At 42.2% G+C, this 22,105-nt stretch overlaps 1 protein-coding gene across 50 annotated transcripts in view; it reads right to left on the bottom strand.

Annotated features, from left to right (window-relative positions):
• The window catches only part of ninl (ninein-like), a 51,208-nt gene that overhangs the window by 18,251 nt on the left and 10,852 nt on the right, over positions 1-22,105 (bottom strand). For all 50 annotated transcript variants that reach the window (XM_051959986.1, XM_051960006.1, XM_051959987.1 and 47 more), the window contains exons 9-18: positions 17,424-17,560; positions 15,619-15,759; positions 12,141-12,315; positions 11,947-12,057; positions 6,123-6,209; positions 4,531-4,660; positions 2,837-2,905; positions 2,298-2,422; positions 1,507-1,587; positions 112-245 (exon numbers count right to left, since the gene is read on the bottom strand). In XM_051959986.1, the coding sequence (XP_051815946.1) occupies positions 112-245; positions 1,507-1,587; positions 2,298-2,422; positions 2,837-2,905; positions 4,531-4,660; positions 6,123-6,209; positions 11,947-12,057; positions 12,141-12,315; positions 15,619-15,759; positions 17,424-17,560 (1,190 nt within the window). The remainder of the gene's footprint in view (positions 1-111; positions 246-1,506; positions 1,588-2,297; positions 2,423-2,836; positions 2,906-4,530; positions 4,661-6,122; positions 6,210-11,946; positions 12,058-12,140; positions 12,316-15,618; positions 15,760-17,423; positions 17,561-22,105) is intronic.

Here is a 22,105-nt window from a genome sequence, read left to right as displayed (position 1 = left end):
TCTTCTTATGTTGATTGGTGTTTTTAAACTAAAAATCTAACCTCTACCAGCTGCTAATACCTCTGTAGTTTGTTTTAAATCTATTTTAACCCTGATGTGTTTCTTCCTCACCTCCGCTGCTGCTCGCTGCTCCATCCTCCTCCTCCATGCTGGATCTGAGTCTGCAGGTTGTCCAGAGCCTCCTTCAGCTGCTTCACCTGCTGCTCGGTCTCAGACTTCTGCTCTTCCAGCTCACTGATCTCCAGCTGACCAAAGACAAGAGGAACAACTCCAGATCTCATCAGCTCAAACCTTTTACTGACGTATGTCTCATTTTATAAACTCCACAGGATGTTCAAGAGGTCTGAGAGAACTGGAATGGAATTAAAGTCAGGATATGTGGAATAAAAGTCAGTCTATATAAAACTAAAGTCAGAATATAAAAATAAAAGTCAGAATATAAGGAATAAAAGTCAGGATATGTGGAATAATAGTCAGGATATATAAAACTAAAGTCAGAATATAAGAAATAAAAGTCAGAATATAAGGAATAAAAGTCAGAATATAAGGAATAAAAGTCAGAATATAAGGAATAAAAGTCAGAATATGTGGAATAATAGTCAGGATATATAAAACTAAAGTCAGAATATAAGAAATAAAAGTCAGAATATAAGGAATAAAAGTCAGGATATATAAAACTAAAGTAAGAACATAAGAAATAAAAGTAAGAATATAAGAAATAAAAGTCAGGATATGTGGAATAATAGTCAGGATATATAAAACTAAAGTAAGAACATAAGAAATAAAAGTAAGAATATAAGAAATAAAAGTCAGGATATGTGGAATAATAGTCAGGATATATAAAACTAAAGTCAGAATATAAGAAATAAAAGTAAGAATATAAGGAATAAAAGTCAGAATATAAGGAATAAAAGTCAGGATATATAAAACTAAAGTAAGAACATAAGAAATAAAAGTAAGAATATAAGAAATAAAAGTCAGGATATGTGGAATAATAGTCAGGATATATAAAACTAAAGTCAGAACATAATAAAAGTAAGAATATAAGGAATAAAAGTCAGGATATGTGGAATAATAGTCAGGATATATAAAACTAAAGTCAGAACATAATAAAAGTAAGAATATAAGGAATAAAAGTCAGGATATGTGGAATAATAGTCAGGATATGTGGAATAATAGTCAGGATATATAAAACTAAAGTCAGAACATAAGGAATGAAAGTCAGAATATAAGGAATAAAAATCAGAATACAAGTAATAAAAGCCAGGATATGTGGAATGAATGTTAGGATATAATACTTGAAATGGACTTTTCTTCCATATATCCTAACTTGTATTCCATATAAATCAGAATATGTGGAATAAAAGTCAGGATATGTAGAATAAAAGCAGGATATGTGGAATAAACCTTGAATTGATATTAAAAGTTCACAGTCAGACAATTGACATGGAGATCCTCCTAAACTTTTCCAACATTCAGACTTTTATTCTGAAAGTCTGAACAAACCTTGAAGGCCTGAGAAATGTCTTTACGCTCCACCTCCATACTCTGCCTCATCAGGTCCAGGCTGCGCTTGTAGTAGTTCACCTGAGGAGGATGGCACAGGTGTTCAAACAGGTAGGTCAGATAAACAGGTAGGTCAATAAACAGGTAGGTCAGTAAACAGGTAGATTAGATAAACAGGTAGGTCATGAAACAGGTAGGATAATAAACAGGTAGGTCATGAAACAGGTAGGTTAGATAAACGGGTAGGTTAGATAAACAGGTAAATAAATAGGTAGGTCAATAAACAGGTAGGTCAATAAACAGGTAGGTTAATACATAGGTAGGTTAAAAACAGGTAAATGAAAAGGTAGGTTAATAAACAGGTAGGTCAATAAACTGGCTAATAAACAGGTAGGTTAATACATAGGTAGGTTAATAAACAGGTAGGTCAATAAACCGGCTAATAAACAGGTAGGTCAATAAACAGGTAGGTTAATACATAGGTAGGTTAAAAAACAGGTAAATGAAAAGGTAGGTTAATAAACAGGTAGGTCAATAAACCGGCTAATAAACAGGTAGGTCAATAAACAGGTAGGTCAATAAACCGGCTAATAAACAGGTAGGTCAATAAACAGGTAGGTTAATAAATAGGTAGGTTAATAAACAGGTAAATGAACAGGTAGGTTAATAAACAGGTAGGTAAATAAACAGGTATGTTAATAAACAGGTAGGTCAATAAATAGGTAAATAAACAGGTCGGTCAATAAACAGGTAAATGAACAGGTAGGTTGAACACCTGTCCCCCTGCTTACCTGCGTCTCCAGCTGGATGTTGAGCTGCTGCATCTCCTGCTCGTGTTTCTGCTTCAGCTGCTCCAGAGCCAGTTCAGTCTGGATGCTGACAGCTGAACCCGAGACATCGTCCAATGAGCAGAGAGCTGGGGAGGGAGCGGGACAAAGAGGGTTCAATACGTCTGACTGACAGCCGGATCGACCAATCAGAGCTCTCCGGGTTCCAGATTCTGATCAGATCTGCTTCATTCTTTCTAAACATGGTCCTGTTGTGTCTCATTTTTCTTGTTTTACATCCTGTTTTCTGTTGTTCTTTTCTCTATGGTTTTGTTTTTTCTAAGTTTGCGTCTCGATTTTCGTATTTTATGACTAATTTTTCTACTTTTTGTTTCATTTCAGCCGTTTAGCGTCTCATTTTTCTGACTATGTTTTTCTCCCGTGGCTGATATCTCCTCCTCCCTGATAGAGCGCTCTAGTAGCAGCTTCTTCTTCTCTGGTTGAATTAACTGACGGTTTGTTGATCCTCCAGGTGAGTTATAGGTAAATCAGCTGATCCTCACCTGTCTTATCGGCCGGCTGCAGCTTCTTCCTGGTCGAAGGACTCGAGCTTCGCTTCATGTTCGAGTCGTCTGAGCAGGTAGAGAGTCGAGAAACAGACTATCAGTGAAACCACCGACTAACCAGATGGACAAACCTGTGGTGGGCGTGGCCTGCTGTCTACCTGCAGAGTGTGTGTGTGTGTGTGTGTGTGAGGTGGGCGTGGCCTGCTGCCTACCTGCACAGGTTGGACCTGAAAGTCCAGTTAACATCTCAGCAGAAACTGATCTAAACACAGCTTTTCTTCTTCAGTCACATCAGATCTGATCAATACTGACTGATGAAGAAATTGATCAATTGTAGATGTGACTGACCAGTTACAGATGTGATTGATCAGCTACAAATGTGATTGATCAGCTACAAATGTGATTGATCAGCTACAAATGTGATTGATCAGTTACAGATGTGATTATATATGGAGTATGTTTAATGTCAGAGCCGTACATCATCAGAGTAAACTATGAGTCAGTTTTCAATGTTTGCTTATACTTTGTCTGTGTCACATATCCTGTCATACATGTATCCAAATGTGTGTTGTGTTTTCCTTGCTTTCCCACCCCTCCCTCTTCTCCCATCCCTCCCCCTTGCCCTCCTCTGTCCTTCTCAACCCGCCCGGCCAGCAGGCAGATGGGTCCCCCCTATATAGAGCCGGGTTCTGCTCGAGGTTTCTTCCCTGTTAAAAGGGTGTTTTCCTGCCACTGTCGCCTTTGGGCTTGCTCTGGGGGTCAGGCATATGGGTTCTGTAAAGCGTCTTGAGACGATTTGACTGTAATTGACGCTATATAAATAAAATTGAATTGAATTGATCAGTTACAGATGTGACTGATCAGTTACAGATGTGACTGATCAGTTACAGATGTGATTGATCAGCTACAAATGTGACTGATCAGCTACAAATGTGACTGATCAGCTACAAATGTGACTGATCAGTTACAGATGTGACTGATCAGTTACAGATGTGATTGATCAGTTACAGATGTGATTGATCAGCTACAAATGTGACTGATCAGTTACAGATGTGATTGATCAGTTACAGATGTGATTGATCAGTTACAAATGTGATTGATCAGTTAGATGTGATTGATCAGTTACAGATGTGATTGATCAGTTACAGATGTGATTGATCAGTCATAGATGTGATTGATCAGTTACAGATGTGATTGATCAGTTACAGATGTGATTGATCAGTTACAGATGTGATTGATCAGTTACAAATGTGATTGATCAGTTAGATGTGATTGATCAGTTACAGATGTGATTGATCAGTTACAGATGTGATTGATCAGTTACAGATGTGATTGATCAGTTACAGATGTGATTGATCAGTTACAAATGTGATTGATCAGTTAGATGTGATTGATCAGTTAGATGTGATTGATCAGTTACAGATGTGATTGATCAGTTACAGATGTGATTGATCAGTCATAGATGTGATTGATCAGTTACAGATGTGATTGATCAGTTACAGATGTGATTGATCAGTTACAGATGTGACTGATCAGTCATAGATGTGATTGATCAGCTACAGATGTGATTGATCAGCTACAGATGTGATTGATCAGCTACAGATGTGATTGATCAGCTACAGATGTGATTGATCAGCTACAGACATAACCCTGGTGAGGGTGGTGTAGTAGTCGTCTAGATGTTGTGTTACCAGACTCAGAGTGTTGCTGTCTCCAGCTCAGGGTTGTGTTGCCGTCGTCTCCTGCAGATCTTCGGTTCCTCCTCTGGCTGTTCAGCAGCTCCACCTCTGAGCTCAGCTCATCATTCCTGTCCTGCAGCTCCTGAACGCAACACACACACACACACACTGTTACTACACACACAGCTGAGATTTAACAGCTAAATTCAGCTTCAGTTGGCCATGTTGGACAGAGTGGTGACATCACAGCAGAGCAACGCAGAGACAGAAGAAGAAAGAGGAGGAAAAGAAGAAGCGCTAACAGTCAGTAACACGATGTTTAATTATAAAGAACACAACATACTAGTGTCATGTATGTTCAGGGTTCCACACATTTTTCAGGTTGCAGCAGGTTAGCTTCCTGAGTTAGCCTCATTCTAGCGCCGTACCTGAACAGGTGTCTTTGTTTTGTCCACCACAGTAACATACATGAGGGAGGCAGAATATTAGGAACACTGTTGTGTGTCTTTGAGATCAGTGTTTTGTGTCTTTGTCTAGCTGTGGTCCATTTGTGTCTCTCTGTGGACGTTTTGTCTCTTTGTGGTCGTTATGTGTTGCTTTGTGATCGTTATGTGTCTCTTTTGGTCGTTTTGTGGGTCTCTTTGTGGTCGTTTTGTGTCTCTGTGGTCATTTTGTCTCTGTGGGCATTTTGTGTCTCTATGGTTGTTGTGTCTCTTTGTGGTCGTTATGCGTCTCTTTTGGTCGTTTTGTGTCTCTGTGGTCATTTTGTCTCTGTGGGCATTTTGTGTCTCTATGGTTGTTGTGTCTCTTTGTGGTCGTTATGCGTCTCTTTTGGTCGTTTTGTGTCTCTCTGTGGTCGTTTTGTATCTCTCTGTGGTCGTTTTGTGTCTCTTTTGGACGTTTTGTGTCTCTTTTGGACGTTTTGTGTCTCTCTGTGGTTGTTTTGTGTGTGTGTTGTGTACGTGTAGTGACACACAGCAGCAGAGGGTTTAGAACCCGTCAGGTGATCACAGCTGCAGGTATCAGCTGCTCTCACCTTGATCTTCTGTCCAAGCAGTGTGAGGCGTTCAGGTGCACAAACATAAACGGACATTAAAACCTGCCTCACACACCTGGTTCTGCTGATCATTAAAACCTGCCACACACACACCTGGTTCTGCTGATCATTAAAACCTGCCACACACACACCTGGTTCTGCTGATCATTAAAACCTGCCACACACACACCTGGTTCTGCTGATCATTAAAACCTGCCACACACACACCTGGTTCTGCTGATCATTAAAACCTGCCACACACACACCTGGTTCTGCTGATCATTAAAACCTGCCACACACACACCTGGTTCTGCTGATCATTAAAACCTGCCACACACACACCTGGTTCTGCTGCACACCATTACAGATACACAGAAAGGTAAAAGCCTTCAGTGGTTTTTATCAGTTTAAATTTGACTAAATAAATGAGCGATACTGTTAAATAGAAACTAAAACGGTCTTTCTCAGCAGACTTATTCAGATGAACATTAGAGACGATGTCGTCCTGACAGTGAACATGTGTGTTTCATGTATGTGCGTTCTGACACGCAGACAGCTGATCTCTTACCCTGCACTGCAGCTCGTACTCTCTGACGATCTCGGAGAACCGCTCCTCGTGACTTGGACCAGCGCCACTCGGGTCCAAGCTGCCAAACTGTCAATCAAAAAAAAACAGCTGTCAATCAATCAATCAATCGACAGAAGCGGCAGCCGGTCTGAAGCGAACGCTGGTCGACAGCAGAAAAGAGAAGTCAGAGAGGAAACTGGTATTAATCATTCATCAGCTACAAGGAGGAGAAACACCAGAGATCACATAGCACACACTAAAACACACACTAAAACACACACACAGTCTCTGTGCATTCAGTGCTATTGTGTGTGTATTTAGTGCTATTTAGTGTATATTTAGTGTTATTTTGTGTGTATTAAATGTTTGAGTATCTAATGTTATTGTGTGTGTATTTAGTGCTATTTAGTGTATATTTAGTGTTATTGTGTGTATATTTAGTGTTATTTAGTGTATATTTAGTGTTATTTTGTGTGTATTGAATGTTTTTTGTGAGTATTTAGTGTTATTTTGTGTATATTTAGTGTTATTTTGTGTATATTTCGTGTTATTGTGTGTATTGAATGTTTTTTGTGAGTATTTAGTGTTATTGTGTGTATATTTAGTGTTATTGTGTGTGTATTTAGTGTTATTTAGTGAGTATTTAGTGTTATTTAGTGAGTATTTAGTGTTACTTTGTGTGTCTGCAGCCCCCTGTCGTATCACCACCTTATCACGGTGGAGGGTTTGAGTGTCTCTGATCCTGGGAGTTATATTCTTCGGGGCGCTACCCCCTGGTCGGGTCTCCCAAAGCAAACTGGTCCTGGAGGAGGGACCAGACAGAGCAACTCAGAAAACCTGATGACAGCGACAGAAAGGAAAGCCACCACCTCTCCTGGATCAAGGAAACTGGGACCTCTTCATGCAGCCAGGTCTGGGGGTGGGGGGGGAGTGGTGGGTCCAGGCGCTCTGCCCCCTGGTGGTGTCAACTATACTGACAGTCAATAGAAACTTTGAGGTAGAAATGTAGGCAGAATTCTGCTTGTAGGGGGGTTGTAATGATTCATTGTGGATTTACTGATGATCTAGTGCCCTGGTAGTGGAGATAATGATGAGTTGTCATTTTGTCATGATTCATTGCACATGGGTTGGTCACTTTGCAAAAGTTAACCAAATACACACCAAGCAATACTCAGTGAGTATCTGCACAATGTGAGAATGGGTTCTGAAGGCCTATATAAAGGCCCAAAAAAGGCCACCATTGTTAGTCCAGTGAACAGCATCATGCCGCGTCTATCACATGAACAACGTCTCCGGGCACTGGGTATGGTGGAGGCCGCTTTGAGCTACAGTGATGTATCCAGGCGTATGGGCTGTTCCCAACCCACAATCAGAAGCCTGGTCCAAAGCATGCGCCGACGGATTGCTGCCTGCATCCAAGCAAATGGAGGCCATACTCGGTATTGACTGTTGTGACTTTGTGTTTGGCAGGTGCCGTTTTCTTTTGTGAAATTCTTGAAACTTTAGATTTTTGTTTCTGTATGCCAATATGCTAAAGAAATGATTCATATGAAGAAAATCCAGTTTGGGGCTTCAAAATGAAAATTACCGGTATGTTGAAAAATATGGTCTCAAAGTTTTTAATGACTGTCAGTGTAGTTCTATGAACATGGAACATAGGTATAGTTGGGCTCACCTGCATGCACAGCAAGGGTTTCAGAACAAAAATCCTGGAGAGGGGTTGGACTCTCTCCTTTTCCACAGTTGCCCAGGGTGAGATGCACCAGGGTCGTCTCTCTGAGGGGAAAACTCAGACTGTTTGTTCTTATGCACCAAACAGCAGTTCAGAGTATTCGACCTTCTTGGAGTCTCTGGGTGGTTCCTGGAAGCGATACCACCTGGAGACTCCATAGTTCTGCTGGAGGACTTCAACGCTCACGTGGGCAACGATGGAAAACCCTGGAGGAGGAAATTGGGAGGAATGGCCTAATCTGAACCCGAGTGGTGTTTTGTTATTGGACTTCTGTTCTAGTCATAGATTGTCCAAAACAAACACCATGTTTGAGCATAAGGTTGCTCATAAGTGTACCTGGTACCAGAAGACCTTAGGCCAAAGGTTGATGATCGACTTTTTAGTCGATCATCAGACCTGCAGCCGTATGTTTTGGGCACTCGGGTGAAGAGAGGAGCAGAGCTATCAACTGATCATCACCTGGTGGTGAGTTGGATCCAATGGCGGGGAAGACTGCCGGACAGACCTGGTAAACCCAGACGTGTAGTGAGGGTGAACTGGGAACATCTGGAGGAGGACCCTGTCCGTAGGTTTTTAACTCCCACCTCCGGAAGAGTTTCTCCTGCATCCTGGGGGAGGTTGGGGACATGGAGTCTGAGCGGTCCATGTTCAAAGAATCCAATACAGAAGCAGCTGTTAGGAACTGTGGTCTGAAGGTCACTGGTGTCTGTTGTGGTAGAAACCCAAGAACCTGCTGATGGACACCGGCAGTGAGGGAAGCCGTCCAGTTGAAAAAGGAGGCCTTCTGGGCTTGGCTGTCTCGGATGTCTCCTGAAGCAACCGACAGGTACTGGTTGGCCAAAAGGGCGGCAGCTGCAGCAGTTGTGGAAGCTAAAACTCTGGTGTGGGAAGAGTTCAGGGAGTCTATGGAGAAGGACTTTTGGTTGGCCTTAAGGACGTTCTGGCAAACTGACGCCTCAGGAAGGGGAGGCAGGGATTTGCTCAGGCTGTGTACAGTTGGGGTGGAGAACTGTTGACCTGTACTGGAGATATTGTTGGGCGGTTGAAAGATCACTTTGAGGAACTCTTGAACCCGGTAAACACGTCCTCTGTGGACAACCCGGTCTCACAAGGATTCGTGAAACTGTCACGTAAATTAATCTATGGTTACGTGCGCACCAACACGATTTCTCATATTTTACGTGTTGCTCACAACGAAATTCAAACCAATGTATTTCAAGCGGAGGACTTTTCATGCCACTCAGAACGTATTTCAAACGAATATTTTTAATGTAAAAGCGTTGCGAATCCAAGCGGAGGACTTTTCATGCCACTCAGAACGTATTTCAAACGAATATTTTTAATGTAAAAGCGTTGCGAATCCAACGCTATATTTTGCATTACATCGTCCCATACATATAATGTGATGCCTTTATTTTTGCTGCAGGATTTGGGTATTTGAGATTAAAAAACGTTAGTGTTTGTTTGTTTGCAAACGGGTTTGATTTTGTTTTCATATCTGAATCTTAATCACACCTGAATAGAACGTTTAATTAATCAAATATTCCTCGTGTGTCATGTTTCTCCTCGGTCAGATTTAAGCGAGTTACGTAGGGCATTTTGAATGGGTATATTATATTTTTAATGTAAAAGCATTGCGAATCCAACGCTATATTTTGCATTACATCGTCCCATACATATAATGTGATGCCTTTATTTTTGCTGCAGGATTTGGGTATTTGAGATTAAAAAACGTTAGTGTTTGTTTGTTTGCAAACGGGTTTGATTTTGTTTTCATATCTGAATCTTAATCACACCTGAATAGAACGTTTAATTAATCAAATATTCCTCGTGTGTCATGTTTCTCCTCGGTCAGATTTAAGCGAGTTACGTAGGGCATTTTGAATGGGTATATTATATTTTTAATGTAAAAGCATTGCGAATCCAACGCTATATTTTGCATTACATCGTCCCATACATATAATGTGATGCCTTTATTTTTGCTGCAGGATTTGGGTATTTGAGATTAAAAAACGTTAGTGTTTGTTTGTTTGCAAACGAGTTTGATTTTGTTTTCATATCTGAATCTTAATCACACCTGAATAGAACGTTTAATTAATCAAATATTCCTCGTGTGTCATGTTTCTCCTCGGTCAGATTTAAGCTTTTACATTAAAAATATTCGTTTGAAATACGTTCTGAGTGGCATGAAAAGTCCTCCGCTTGAAATACATTGGTTTGAATTTCGTTGTGAGCAACACGTAAAATATGAGAAATCGTGTTGGTGCGCACGTAACCATAGATTAATTTACGTGACAGTTTCACGAATCCTTGTGAGACCGGGTTGCTGTGGAGGAGGCAGAGCCTGAAGACTCGGAGGAATCTTCATCCATATCCATGACAGAGGTCGCCGAAGTAGTTAAAAAGGTCCTCAGTGGTGCCAGGTGTGGATGAGATCCACTCTGAGATGCTGAAGGTTCTGGACATTGTTGGACTGTCTTGCCTGACATCTCTACAATGTCATATGGGAATCAGGTATGGTACCTGTGGAGTGGCAAATCGGGGTGGTGGCTCCCATTTTTATAAAGGAAGACCAGAGAGTGAGTTCCATCTCCCGGGGTATCACACTTCTCAGCCTCCCCTGGAAAGTTTACTCTAGGGAGCTGGAAGGGAGGCTCTGACTGATTGTTGAACCTCAGATCCAGGAGGAACAATGTGGATTCTGTCCTGGTTGTGGAACGGTGGATCAGATCTTTACTCTTGTGGAGCTGCTGAGGGGGTCATGGGAGTTGGACCTGCCAGTCTACATGTGTTTTGTGGATCTGGAGAAGGTCTACAACTGTGTCCTCTGAGGGGCTCTATGGGGGTACTGAGGGAGTATGGGGTACCAGGCTCTGATACGAGACATTCAGTCCCTGTAGAACCAAAGTGAGAGCTGTGTCTGCATACTAAAGTCAGACATGTTTCTGGTGGGTGTTGGACTCCTCCAGGACTGTCCATGGTCTCTGATCCTGTTTGTGGTCTTCATGGATATCAAGGATCAGCCAGGGAGAGGAGGGTGTCTGGTTTTTGCAGATGATGTAGTTCTGTTGGTTCCTCAGACCTTCAGCAGCACTGGAGCGGTTTGCAGCTGAGTATGAAGCGGTGGGGATGAGGATCAGAACCTCCAAGTCTGAGGTCATGGTTCTCTGCTTCCTCAAGTGAGGGAGTTCAAGTATCTCAGGATCTTGTTCACAAATGATTGGAAAATGGAGCAAGAGATGGACAGGAGGATTGGTGTGGTAGTAGTAATGCAGGAACCAACCATCCATCTACGTTCCAACCCTCACCTATGGTCATGAGCTCTGGGTAGTGACCCAAAGAATGAGATCATGGAAGCGTCTGAAATGAGCTTCCTCTGTAGGGTGTCTGGGCTCAGCCTTAGAGATAGGAGGAGAAGATCAGACATCTGGAGGGAGCTCAGAGTAGAGCTGCTGAACCTTCACCTCTGAAGGAACCAGTGGAGGTGGTTTGGACATCTGATTCTGATCCTCCAGAGAGACTTCCTTTGGAGGTTTTCTGATCACATCCTCCTGGGAGGAGACCCCGGGGTAGAACCAGAACATGGAGGGATTATATATCTCATCCGGCCTGGGAACACCTCGGGATCCTCCAGGAAGAGCTGGAAAGTGTTGCTGGGAGGAGGAACATCTGGAATGACCTGCTTCATCTGCTGCCTCCATGACCCGACCCCGGATAAGAGGAAGGAGATGGACGGATGGATGGATGATGGATGGATGGATGATTGATAATGGATAGATGATGGATGGATGATGGATAAATGAATGGATGGATGGATGGATGATGGATAAATGAATGGATGGATGGATGGATGATGGATGGATGATGGATAAATGGATGGAGTGTGTGTGTTGTCACCATGTCTCATTGTATTTAGTGTTTTGTGTGCATTTGATGTTGTTTAGTGTGTATGTCGTGTTATTGTGCATTTTTAGTGTTACTGTGTGTTGTGTAGTGTTATTGTGTTACTGTGTGTTGTGTTACTGTGTGTTGTGTAGTGTTATTGTGTCACTGTGTATTGTGTTGTTGTGTTACTGTTTTTTGTGTTGTCACCTTGTCGTGCAGCAGCTGGTCAAGGTCTCTCTGCAGTTTGCTGACTGAGCTCTGAGCTTTGTTCAGCTGCAGCTTCACAGAGTTCAGTTCTTGGTCCAGACGGAGGTTCTCCTGCAGACACCGTCCAGAATCAAGGTTCTGTTGGTTCCATTTCCTGTAAACAGCCTCTGTAGCAGGAGGTAAATCAGTCTCACCTGTCTGCCGCCGTTCAGCTCCTCTTGAAGCTCCGCCTCCTGAGCTCGCAGCAGCTGCAGCTCTTCCTGCATCGCGCTGCGTTCTCGGTCTGCCTGCTGCAGCAGCGCCTCGCTCTCCTGCTCTGATTGGCTGCGCAGCACCGTCAGCCTATCACGGAAGTCTTGCTCCAGGTCTCTGCCAATCACAGAGCAGCTCATCAGACTGAGCAGGTTACACAGTTTTCAGAGCTTCATCAGGACAAGGGTTTATTTAAACTAGTAACCGATTAGTCCTGGTTGTAGTCCTACCTGATCCTGGTCAAACAGTCCTACCTGATCCTGGTTAAAGAGACCTACCTGATCCTGGTTAAACAGTCCTACCTGATCCTGGTTAAACAGTCCTACCTGATCCTGGTCAAACAGTCCTACCTGATCCTGGTCAAACAGTCCTACCTGATCCTGGTTAAACAGTCCTACCTGATCCTAGTTAAACAGTCCTACCTGATCCTGGCTGTAGACCTACCTGATCCTGGTTAAACAGTCCTACCTGATCCTAGTTAAACAGTCCTACCTGATCCTGGTCAAACAGTCCTACCTGGTCCTGGTCAAACAGTCCTACCTGGTCCTGGTCAAACAGTCCTATCTGATCCTAGTTAAACAGTCCTACCTGATCCTGGTCAAACAGTCCTACCTGATCCTGGTTAAACAGTCCTACCTGATCCTGGTCAAACAGTCCTACCTGATCCTGGTTAAACAGTCCTACCTGATCCTGGTCAAACAGTCCTACCTGATCCTGGTTAAACAGTCCTACCTGATCCTGGCTGTAGACCTACCTGATCCTGGTTAAACAGTCCTACCTGATCCTAGTTAAACAGTCCTCCCTGATCCTAGTTAAACAGTCCTACCTGATCCTAGTTAAACAGTCCTACCTGATCCTGGTTAAACAGTCCTACCTGATCCTAGTTAAACAGTCCTACCTGATCCTGGTTAAACAGTCCTACCTGATCCTAGTTAAACAGTCCTACCTGATCCTGGTCAAACAGTCCTACCTGATCCTGGTTAAACAGTCCTACCTGATCCTGGTCAAACAGTCCTACCTGATCCTGGTCAAACAGTCCTACCTGAGCCTAGTTAAACAGTCCTACCTGATCCTGGTCAAACAGTCCTACCTGATCCTAGTTAAACAGTCCTACCTGATCCTAGTTAAACAGTCCTACCTGATCCTGGCTGTAGACCTACCTGATCCTAGTTAAACAGTCCTACCTGATCCTGGTTAAACAGTCCTACCTGATCCTGGTTAAACAGTCCTACCTGATCCTAGTTAAACAGTCCTACCTGATCCTAGTTAAACAGTCCTACCTGATCCTGGTTAAACAGTCCTACCTGATCCTGGTTAAACAGTCCTACCTGATCCTGGTTAAACAGTCCTACCTGATCCTGGTTAAACAGTCCTACCTGATCCTAGTTAAACAGTCCTACCTGATCCTGGTTAAACAGTCCTACCTGATCCTGGTTAAACAGTCCTACCTGATCCTGGTCAAACAGTCCTACCTGATCCTGGTCAAACAGTCCTACCTGATCCTGGTCAAACAGTCCTACCTGAGCCTGGCTGTAGACCTACCTGATCCTGGTTAAACAGTCCTACCTGATCCTAGTTAAACAGTCCTACCTGATCCTGGCTGTAGACCTACCTGATCCTGGTTAAACAGTCCTACCTGATCCTAGTTAAACAGTCCTACCTGATCCTAGTTAAACAGTCCTACCTGATCCTGGCTGTAGACCTACCTGATCCTAGTTAAACAGTCCTACCTGATCCTGGTTAAACAGTCCTACCTGATCCTGGTTAAACAGTCCTACCTGATCCTAGTTAAACAGTCCTACCTGATCCTAGTTAAACAGTCCTACCTGATCCTGGTTAAACAGTCCTACCTGATCCTGGTTAAACAGTCCTACCTGATCCTGGTTAAACAGTCCTACCTGATCCTAGTTAAACAGTCCTACCTGATCCTAGTTAAACAGTCCTACCTGATCCTAGTTAAACAGTCCTACCTGATCCTGGTCAAACAGTCCTACCTGATCCTGGTTAAACAGTCCTACCTGATCCTGGTCAAACAGTCCTACCTGATCCTGGTTAAACAGTCCTACCTGATCCTGGTCAAACAGTCCTACCTGATCCTGGTTAAACAGTCCTACCTGATCCTGGCTGTAGACCTACCTGATCCTGGTTAAACAGTCCTACCTGATCCTAGTTAAACAGTCCTCCCTGATCCTAGTTAAACAGTCCTACCTGATCCTAGTTAAACAGTCCTACCTGATCCTGGTTAAACAGTCCTACCTGATCCTAGTTAAACAGTCCTACCTGATCCTGGTTAAACAGTCCTACCTGATCCTAGTTAAACAGTCCTACCTGATCCTGGTCAAACAGTCCTACCTGATCCTGGTTAAACAGTCCTACCTGATCCTGGTCAAACAGTCCTACCTGATCCTGGTCAAACAGTCCTACCTGAGCCTAGTTAAACAGTCCTACCTGATCCTGGTCAAACAGTCCTACCTGATCCTAGTTAAACAGTCCTACCTGATCCTAGTTAAACAGTCCTACCTGATCCTGGCTGTAGACCTACCTGATCCTAGTTAAACAGTCCTACCTGATCCTGGTTAAACAGTCCTACCTGATCCTGGTTAAACAGTCCTACCTGATCCTAGTTAAACAGTCCTACCTGATCCTAGTTAAACAGTCCTACCTGATCCTGGTTAAACAGTCCTACCTGATCCTGGTTAAACAGTCCTACCTGATCCTGGTTAAACAGTCCTACCTGATCCTAGTTAAACAGTCCTACCTGATCCTAGTTAAACAGTCCTACCTGATCCTGGTTAAACAGTCCTACCTGATCCTGGTTAAACAGTCCTACCTGATCCTGGTCAAACAGTCCTACCTGATCCTGGTCAAACAGTCCTACCTGAGCCTGGCTGTAGACCTACCTGATCCTGGTTAAACAGTCCTACCTGATCCTAGTTAAACAGTCCTACCTGATCCTGGCTGTAGACCTACCTGATCCTGGTTAAACAGTCCTACCTGATCCTAGTTAAACAGTCCTACCTGATCCTAGTTAAACAGTCCTACCTGATCCTGGCTGTAGACCTACCTGATCCTGGTTAAACAGTCCTACCTGATCCTAGTTAAACAGTCCTACCTGATCCTGGTTAAACAGTCCTACCTGATCCTAGTTAAACAGTCCTACCTGATCCTGGTTAAACAGTCCTACCTGATCCTGGTTAAACAGTCCTCCCTGATCCTAGTTAAACAGTCCTACCTGATCCTAGTTAAACAGTCCTACCTGATCCTGGTTAAACAGTCCTACCTGATCCTGGTTAAACAGTCCTACCTGATCCTAGTTAAACAGTCCTACCTGATCCTGGTTAAACAGTCCTACCTGATCCTAGTTAAACAGTCCTACCTGATCCTGGTTGTAGTCCTACCTGATCCTGGTTGTAGTCCTACCTGATCCTGGTCTGGTTGAGCGTCTCCATGCTGGCGTGTCGGTCATCCACCTCCCGGACCAGCTGCAGGTTCCTCTGGTCGGCCATCTCCAGGTCGGCCTTCACCTTGTCCCGCTCCCTGCAGGCCTGATCTGCTGCCTCCCTGTACCAAACAAATCAGAGGTTTTAAACATTCACCCAGTGTCTGACGGATCATTTCTTTCATCCTGAACCTCCAAAACCTCCCATCAAGCAATAAGTCCAGTTATTCAAACGAGGCCCATAATGGAAGAAACTGTCCAACCTTCATCAGCTTTGCTCCAGTTTGTTTGTGTAGAATGTCATTATGCTGCCACCCAGCAGGGGGAGCCGTTTACGACAGCTTAACAGATGACTGTAAATGTAACGGGTCTGAAATGACTCAAAATGTCTCTGAAGTCACTGAAAAGTTTTCTAAAATTAGGCAGACCTCTAGAAAGACTCAAAACTGGTACCAACTTGTACAAGGGGATCAAAAACTTGCTTTAAATGACCCAGTTTGATCAAAAATGATCAAAAATAAAAATAGAACACAACATTCTATTCCAAAATGATTTGAAAAAACACTCAAATTTACAACAAATACTTCCAAAGACTCAATATTTTTGCAAACTTGTACAAAATGAAAAGAAACTGCAAAAATGACTTCATAATTACGAATAATTATTAACCATCTTCCAAAATGGAAAAACCTGTTCAAAATGACTCAATATTTGTCCAATCTGACCGAAAATCACATAAACTTGTAGAAAATTACATACATTCATCCAAAACAACTAAACAAAAGATTAAAATCTGCCTAAAATTGCTGAAAAAATTTCCCGAAATGATTGAAATGTGTCTTAAAGTGTTTGAAAAAGACTAATTAAATTAGGTTTAAGAACATCGTTTGGAGTGTTCTGGTCTTCACAGCCAAACCTGCAGAAGGTTTTAAAAGGATAAAATCTTCTAGTTTCACAGTTAAATATGGAGCTTTAACCCTGCAGGTGGGTGGGATAAAAAATGATTAAAAACCAGACTTCAAGACATTTTATAAATCAAATAGAACACACCGACACCACGTCAGCAGCTGATAAACAGGAACACATGATTTATGTGAAACTCCTTCATGTCTGTGGGATTTTTCTGCATTTAAATAATTAAAATATTATTTTATTAACTAAATTTAGGGACCTGTGGAAAATACAATAGCAGCAGATTTAATTTTCTGCTTTTAAATAGTTAAAAATAAGACATCTGATGAGTTTTTTGGTGAAACTCCTGCAAGATAATGAAGGTTTTCTAACTTTAAATGATTAAAAATAAGAATGTATTAGTTTTTTTAGACACTCCTGCAGGTGTATGAGATTTTTCTGGATTTAAATAATTAAAAATAGGATTTTATTAACTAAATTTAGGGATGTGTGGACACTACAACAGCAACAGATTTAATTTTCTACCTTTAAATTATTAAAAATAAGATTTATGAATTAAACTTAGAGATATGTGGACATAACAGAAGCAGATTTAATTTTATGCTTTTAAATGATTAAATATAAAATATTTAGTTTTTTGTAAACTCACTGCTGGTTTATGACATTTTTCTGCATTTAAATAATTAAACTTAAGATATTATGAACTAAATTTAGCTACCTGAGGACGCTACATTAGCAGCAGATTGACCGTTTTACCTTTAAATTATTAAAAATATGATTTTAATAGTTTTTTGGTGAAACTCCTGCAGGTCGATGAGATTTTTCCCCCTTCAGATGATTAAAACCAGTCATGAGTTGTTTTGCTGAAACTCACTGCAGGTGCTGGATCTCGTTCTTGTAGGAGATGAGCGCCACCTGGTGGATGCTGTTGCCGCTGACCAGCAGCTCATTATCCAGAGCCAGAGTCAGATCTGTGAGACTGAGACGCTCCTCCAGAGGGAAGTCCAGCGTCTGCAGGGACACCAACAGCACAGATTCCATCAGCGTTATTAAACTACAACAGCCTCCAGTCCTCTGCACTAATTTATCTATTTCATCTGTTTTAATTCTTAATCACTTCTGGTGGAGATCCTAAGCAGCCGTTTGTGCATTTAGAAGTCTAAATGATCTAATTTATTGACCTCCATGTAAATGTACACTGAACACAACGCTTTAGTCTTCTGCAGTAAATTACTGAAAATATGCACAAAAATAATTCAGTATAGTTCAAAAATGATTAAAACCTGAGCAAAACCACTCACAACTTTTCAAACACAATTGAAAAATACTTCTGAAAATATGATCAAAATGGCTAAAATCTGTTCCTGTCGTCTAAAATGACTCAGAATCTAACTAAAATGACAGAAATTAGTTCAAAATTACTGACAATACACCAGAAAGACTCAAAATGTCTTTAGAGGATTTCAAAAAGTGTCCATCGTGACAAAAAGATGTCCAATAAGTCTCAAAATCTACCTGAAATGGCAGAAATGAGTTTAAAATGACTAAATATACCCCTGAAATGTGTCCAAAATGACTCAAAATTGAACTAAAATTACAGAAATTAGTTCAAAATAACTGAAAAACACACCAAAATGTCTTCAGAAATACTCAAAACATGTCTAACATGACAAACATGTCTTTAGAATGACACAAATTCATCTAAAATTACTTAAAATGTGTTTGAAATCTACTCAAAATGACAGAAATCAGTTAAAACTGACTAAAAATGCACCACAATGACTCAAAATGCCTTCAGAATAATTCAAAAAGGGTCCATCATGACAAAAAGACATCCAGTAGACTCAAAACCTACCTGAAATGACAGAAATGAGTTAAAAATGACTAAAAATACTACTGAACCTACAGCCAAAATGACTACAATAAATAATCTCCAGCATGTGGCAGCGTCCACACAGCAGGGGGCGCTGCAGGAGGCAGCACACGGTTTTTATTCTTGAGCTCCATCTGGTTCTGGAGGACGAATGAGGAGCAATGAGGAGGAGGAATGAGAAGGAACTAGAAAAGCACTCAGAGAGTGCAGACCTCCGCCAAGGACAGAGAGGAAAACAGGAAACCCATGCAGTAAAGGATCATGAGCTGGAATCAAACCTGCGTCTCTGACACAGTTCTGTTTATGAATCACCTTCTTAACCAGTTGAGCTATCTGGACACCTTGCTCCAACTTGTTGGACGACATACTAACCTATGATGGTTTTGTCATACTTTGGACCACATACTAAAACATACGAAAAAAAATCAAAGTGATCCAGAATCCAGGATCCTTTCCGGATTGCCACCAAAATTAAATCAGCTCTTCCTCTTACTATAGTCTACATCCCCTCAAAGTTTCATGTGAATCTGCCCAGGCGTTTTTGAGTTATCTTGCTAACAGACAGACAGACAGACACACAAACGCTGGGTGTCACACAACCTCCTTGGCGGAAGTAATGAGGAGGATGAATGAGGAGGAGGAGGAATGAGGAGGAGGAGGAATGAGGAGGAGCACCATCTGGATCGAGGAAAGCCTCAGACAAACCACAGCTGATGATGGTGGTTTGGCTCCAGTCAGTAAAATGCTGAACTGTGGAGCTTCCAAGAAAAGAGCAGAAACAGGATGAAGGTCACAGAAAAGTCCAGTGGAGCTTCAGACCTGGTCCAGCAGCTCGTCTAAGAACCAACCAGAACATCTACAGATTAGAAACAGGAGAGCTGTTCCTGTAAAATAAATAAAACTATGATGGAGAAACATTTAAAGTTCCACAGTAAAAATGAAGCAAAAACTTAAAAATTGAACAAAAACATCTCAAAACATGAATTCTGAAGAGATGTTTAAAATGTATTTAATTAAATAAATGTTTGTAGTAGTCTGGAAAGAAACATCCAGGAATCCTGATATTTCATCAGAATCTCTTTATTCTACGTGTTCAACAAAACATCTGCTGAAAATAAACCGTCTGCTCCAAACAGAAAACAATAAAAAAAAATTAGAGCGTCGACAAAAACATGAAACCACAACCGAATGTTTCCACCTGAACTGCATAAAAATACAAAGTCAGCCCGTTGCACTTCAGTGTTCTGCCCACGGAACACTTTGAGATCTGCATAAGCATTTCCTTAAATGTCTGAAACTGCAAACGCGATTATACAAACACTATACGCCGATGGAAAGCTTAGATTCTCATGAATCCGCCGGTATAAACCACTTTCAGATGTGATTACCACAGCGGGTGAGAAAAACACATTTGTCCGACAAACAACGAATATCCATCCATCCTTTCTCTGTACACGGCTTTAAGGAACACAGCACGACTCACATTTCCGGGTTCATTATTACACACAGATGAAAATATTCCACAAAAAACGGCCATAATCCAACCTTGGACATCCAGACGACACAAGCCAGTAAACTATTTTGTCCAAAACATGTCCTGAAGTCGGTATAAAATCCACGAATCGGTCGTTTTCAAGGAAATGCACCTCGTGATGCGCGTCCAATATTCCCTGTATTTCTCGTCATATTTTTATTTGCAAATAGAATATTAGCGATTTTTTTGTACTGAAAATGGCTGGAATTGACTGCAGCTTATAGGGCTATAAGCATGTAGAGCCTCCATTAGACCATCCATCCATCATCTATTGTTGATCCTCAGGACCAGTGACCCCCTAATTAACTTATTCAGCTGTCAGGGAATCACTGGACCAGCTCTCCATCCTACGGGTCCGGTTCTACTGCCCCCTGAGATCTAGCTCAGAGGGATGCTATAGAACTGTTAAGCTGGTGAACGAAGCTTCTCACTGCCTTCATCCAGACGCCTATCCCTGCTTCTTCTGATAATTAATTTAACCGAGTAGCCACTTTGGTAAAGTTAATCACCAGTCACGCCTGTTAACGGCAGCTTTTCCTCTCATGGATCTTGCACTTGGTAAGTTGCTAGGATTAATTCAGAGGTTATGGACATTTAGACAACCTCTAGGATATGTTTATACTGGGCCGACCTGGCCCCCATGATTAGGTAACCTTTCAGAACCTTTGCTATTGTTATGCACGCAGTAATCTGACTTTTTACATCTAGAGCTAGATGTATAAGTATTTATTCAGGGATAAAAATAGCGTTGCAAATTGTTGTCTTTAATTGCAGAATAATGCTTTATTAAAATATATTTTAGCATGGCAAAAGCATAGCCAATAAATCATCAGACAAATAATCAAACATTCGATAATATTCAAACCACTCATCTTAACTCCTAACTGGTATTATGCTTTCCTAAAAGAAGAGTAATAATCACCCAAAATATGTAATTTGGAGGGAGAGCAGCCACGGTGTGGCCACACCCGGCTGTTCACCTGAGACCGGACAAGTGTTTGAGACCCGCCGGGGCCCAGGGGGAAGTGGACGGGGGTCCGGACTCGGGATGTGCGGACTAGTCGTTTAATCGGTTAATTGTCGACTCATTTATTAAACGGTTAGTATTTTACTAGTCGGTTAAACGCTAGTGTGACCCCCCCGCACAGCCACGCTTCGCGGCCCCCGGTCCCGACCGGGCGCCGCCGTGCAGCTCTACGCTCGGCCGTGCGCCGCACACTCGTCCCGTCTGGGCTACCTGGTTGATCCTGCCAGTAGCATATGCTTGTCTCTTTTTTCAACCCCCGCTATCCCCCTGATCATTAGCGGTGTTTTGACCACTCCAGCTACACCCACCACGTCCCTTCCTGCCCCCCCGAAGCAAAGCATCGGCTCCACTATGTGCTGCTCGTGGACTGTCATGGCGCACCGACCCGCTGCCGTTACACACAGACGCAGCGGCACTTTCTGTCTCAGTGGACGACTGAACATCTTCATCAGAGGGTGAATATTCCTCTTCAGAATATGAGTAAGCCATTACTTGACAAAGTACTTTGTCAGCGTTGTCCAGACCTCTCGGTACGGTGAGTTTTCTCACTCTAAAATGTGCCGTCTTGTGCTCTGATACGCTCCGACAGTGAGTCTCGTCTCCTCGGTTTTCAGACTCTGTAAACTCCAAAACTTTGCATGAAAACACGCCCACAACTGATGCTCAGATTGAAGTTCCAGATGTCCGCCATCTCCTGGTGTACAGTACATGAGGCACATGAGGCAGTATATTTGAAGCTATGGCTTGTTATGTTCAGCAGTGTTGCTTGTGGCAATATTGCGACTTTGGCGCTTAAAGGGTTAAATTGCAAGTTCAATACTAATTTCCGAACCGACTAGTCGCTAATTTTATTGGCGACTTCGGAAAATTGGTTCGGAAATTAGTCGAAATTCCCATCCCTAGTCCGGACCAGATTTAGATCTGCATGTATCCATTTTTGTTGTTTGGGCCAGTAAAAACTTTGTTAATCCATTCTGGTGTTATTCCTTTGGAAATAATAGAATCCAGTAACATTCCATCAGTCAGTGTTATTTCCAGATCACAGTTCTGTAATCCTCAAACTCTGCAGAAAACGCAGTTCTTTGGTCCATAATTCCATCAGAACAGTTATTCCTTTGCAGA

This window comes from Acanthochromis polyacanthus, chromosome 15 (genome assembly GCF_021347895.1).
Source record: "Acanthochromis polyacanthus isolate Apoly-LR-REF ecotype Palm Island chromosome 15, KAUST_Apoly_ChrSc, whole genome shotgun sequence".
In the NCBI taxonomy this organism is placed as follows: Eukaryota; Metazoa; Chordata; class Actinopteri; family Pomacentridae; genus Acanthochromis; species Acanthochromis polyacanthus.
Note: the sequence above shows the minus strand (reverse complement) of the source record. Positions and strands in the feature narration are given on the sequence as shown.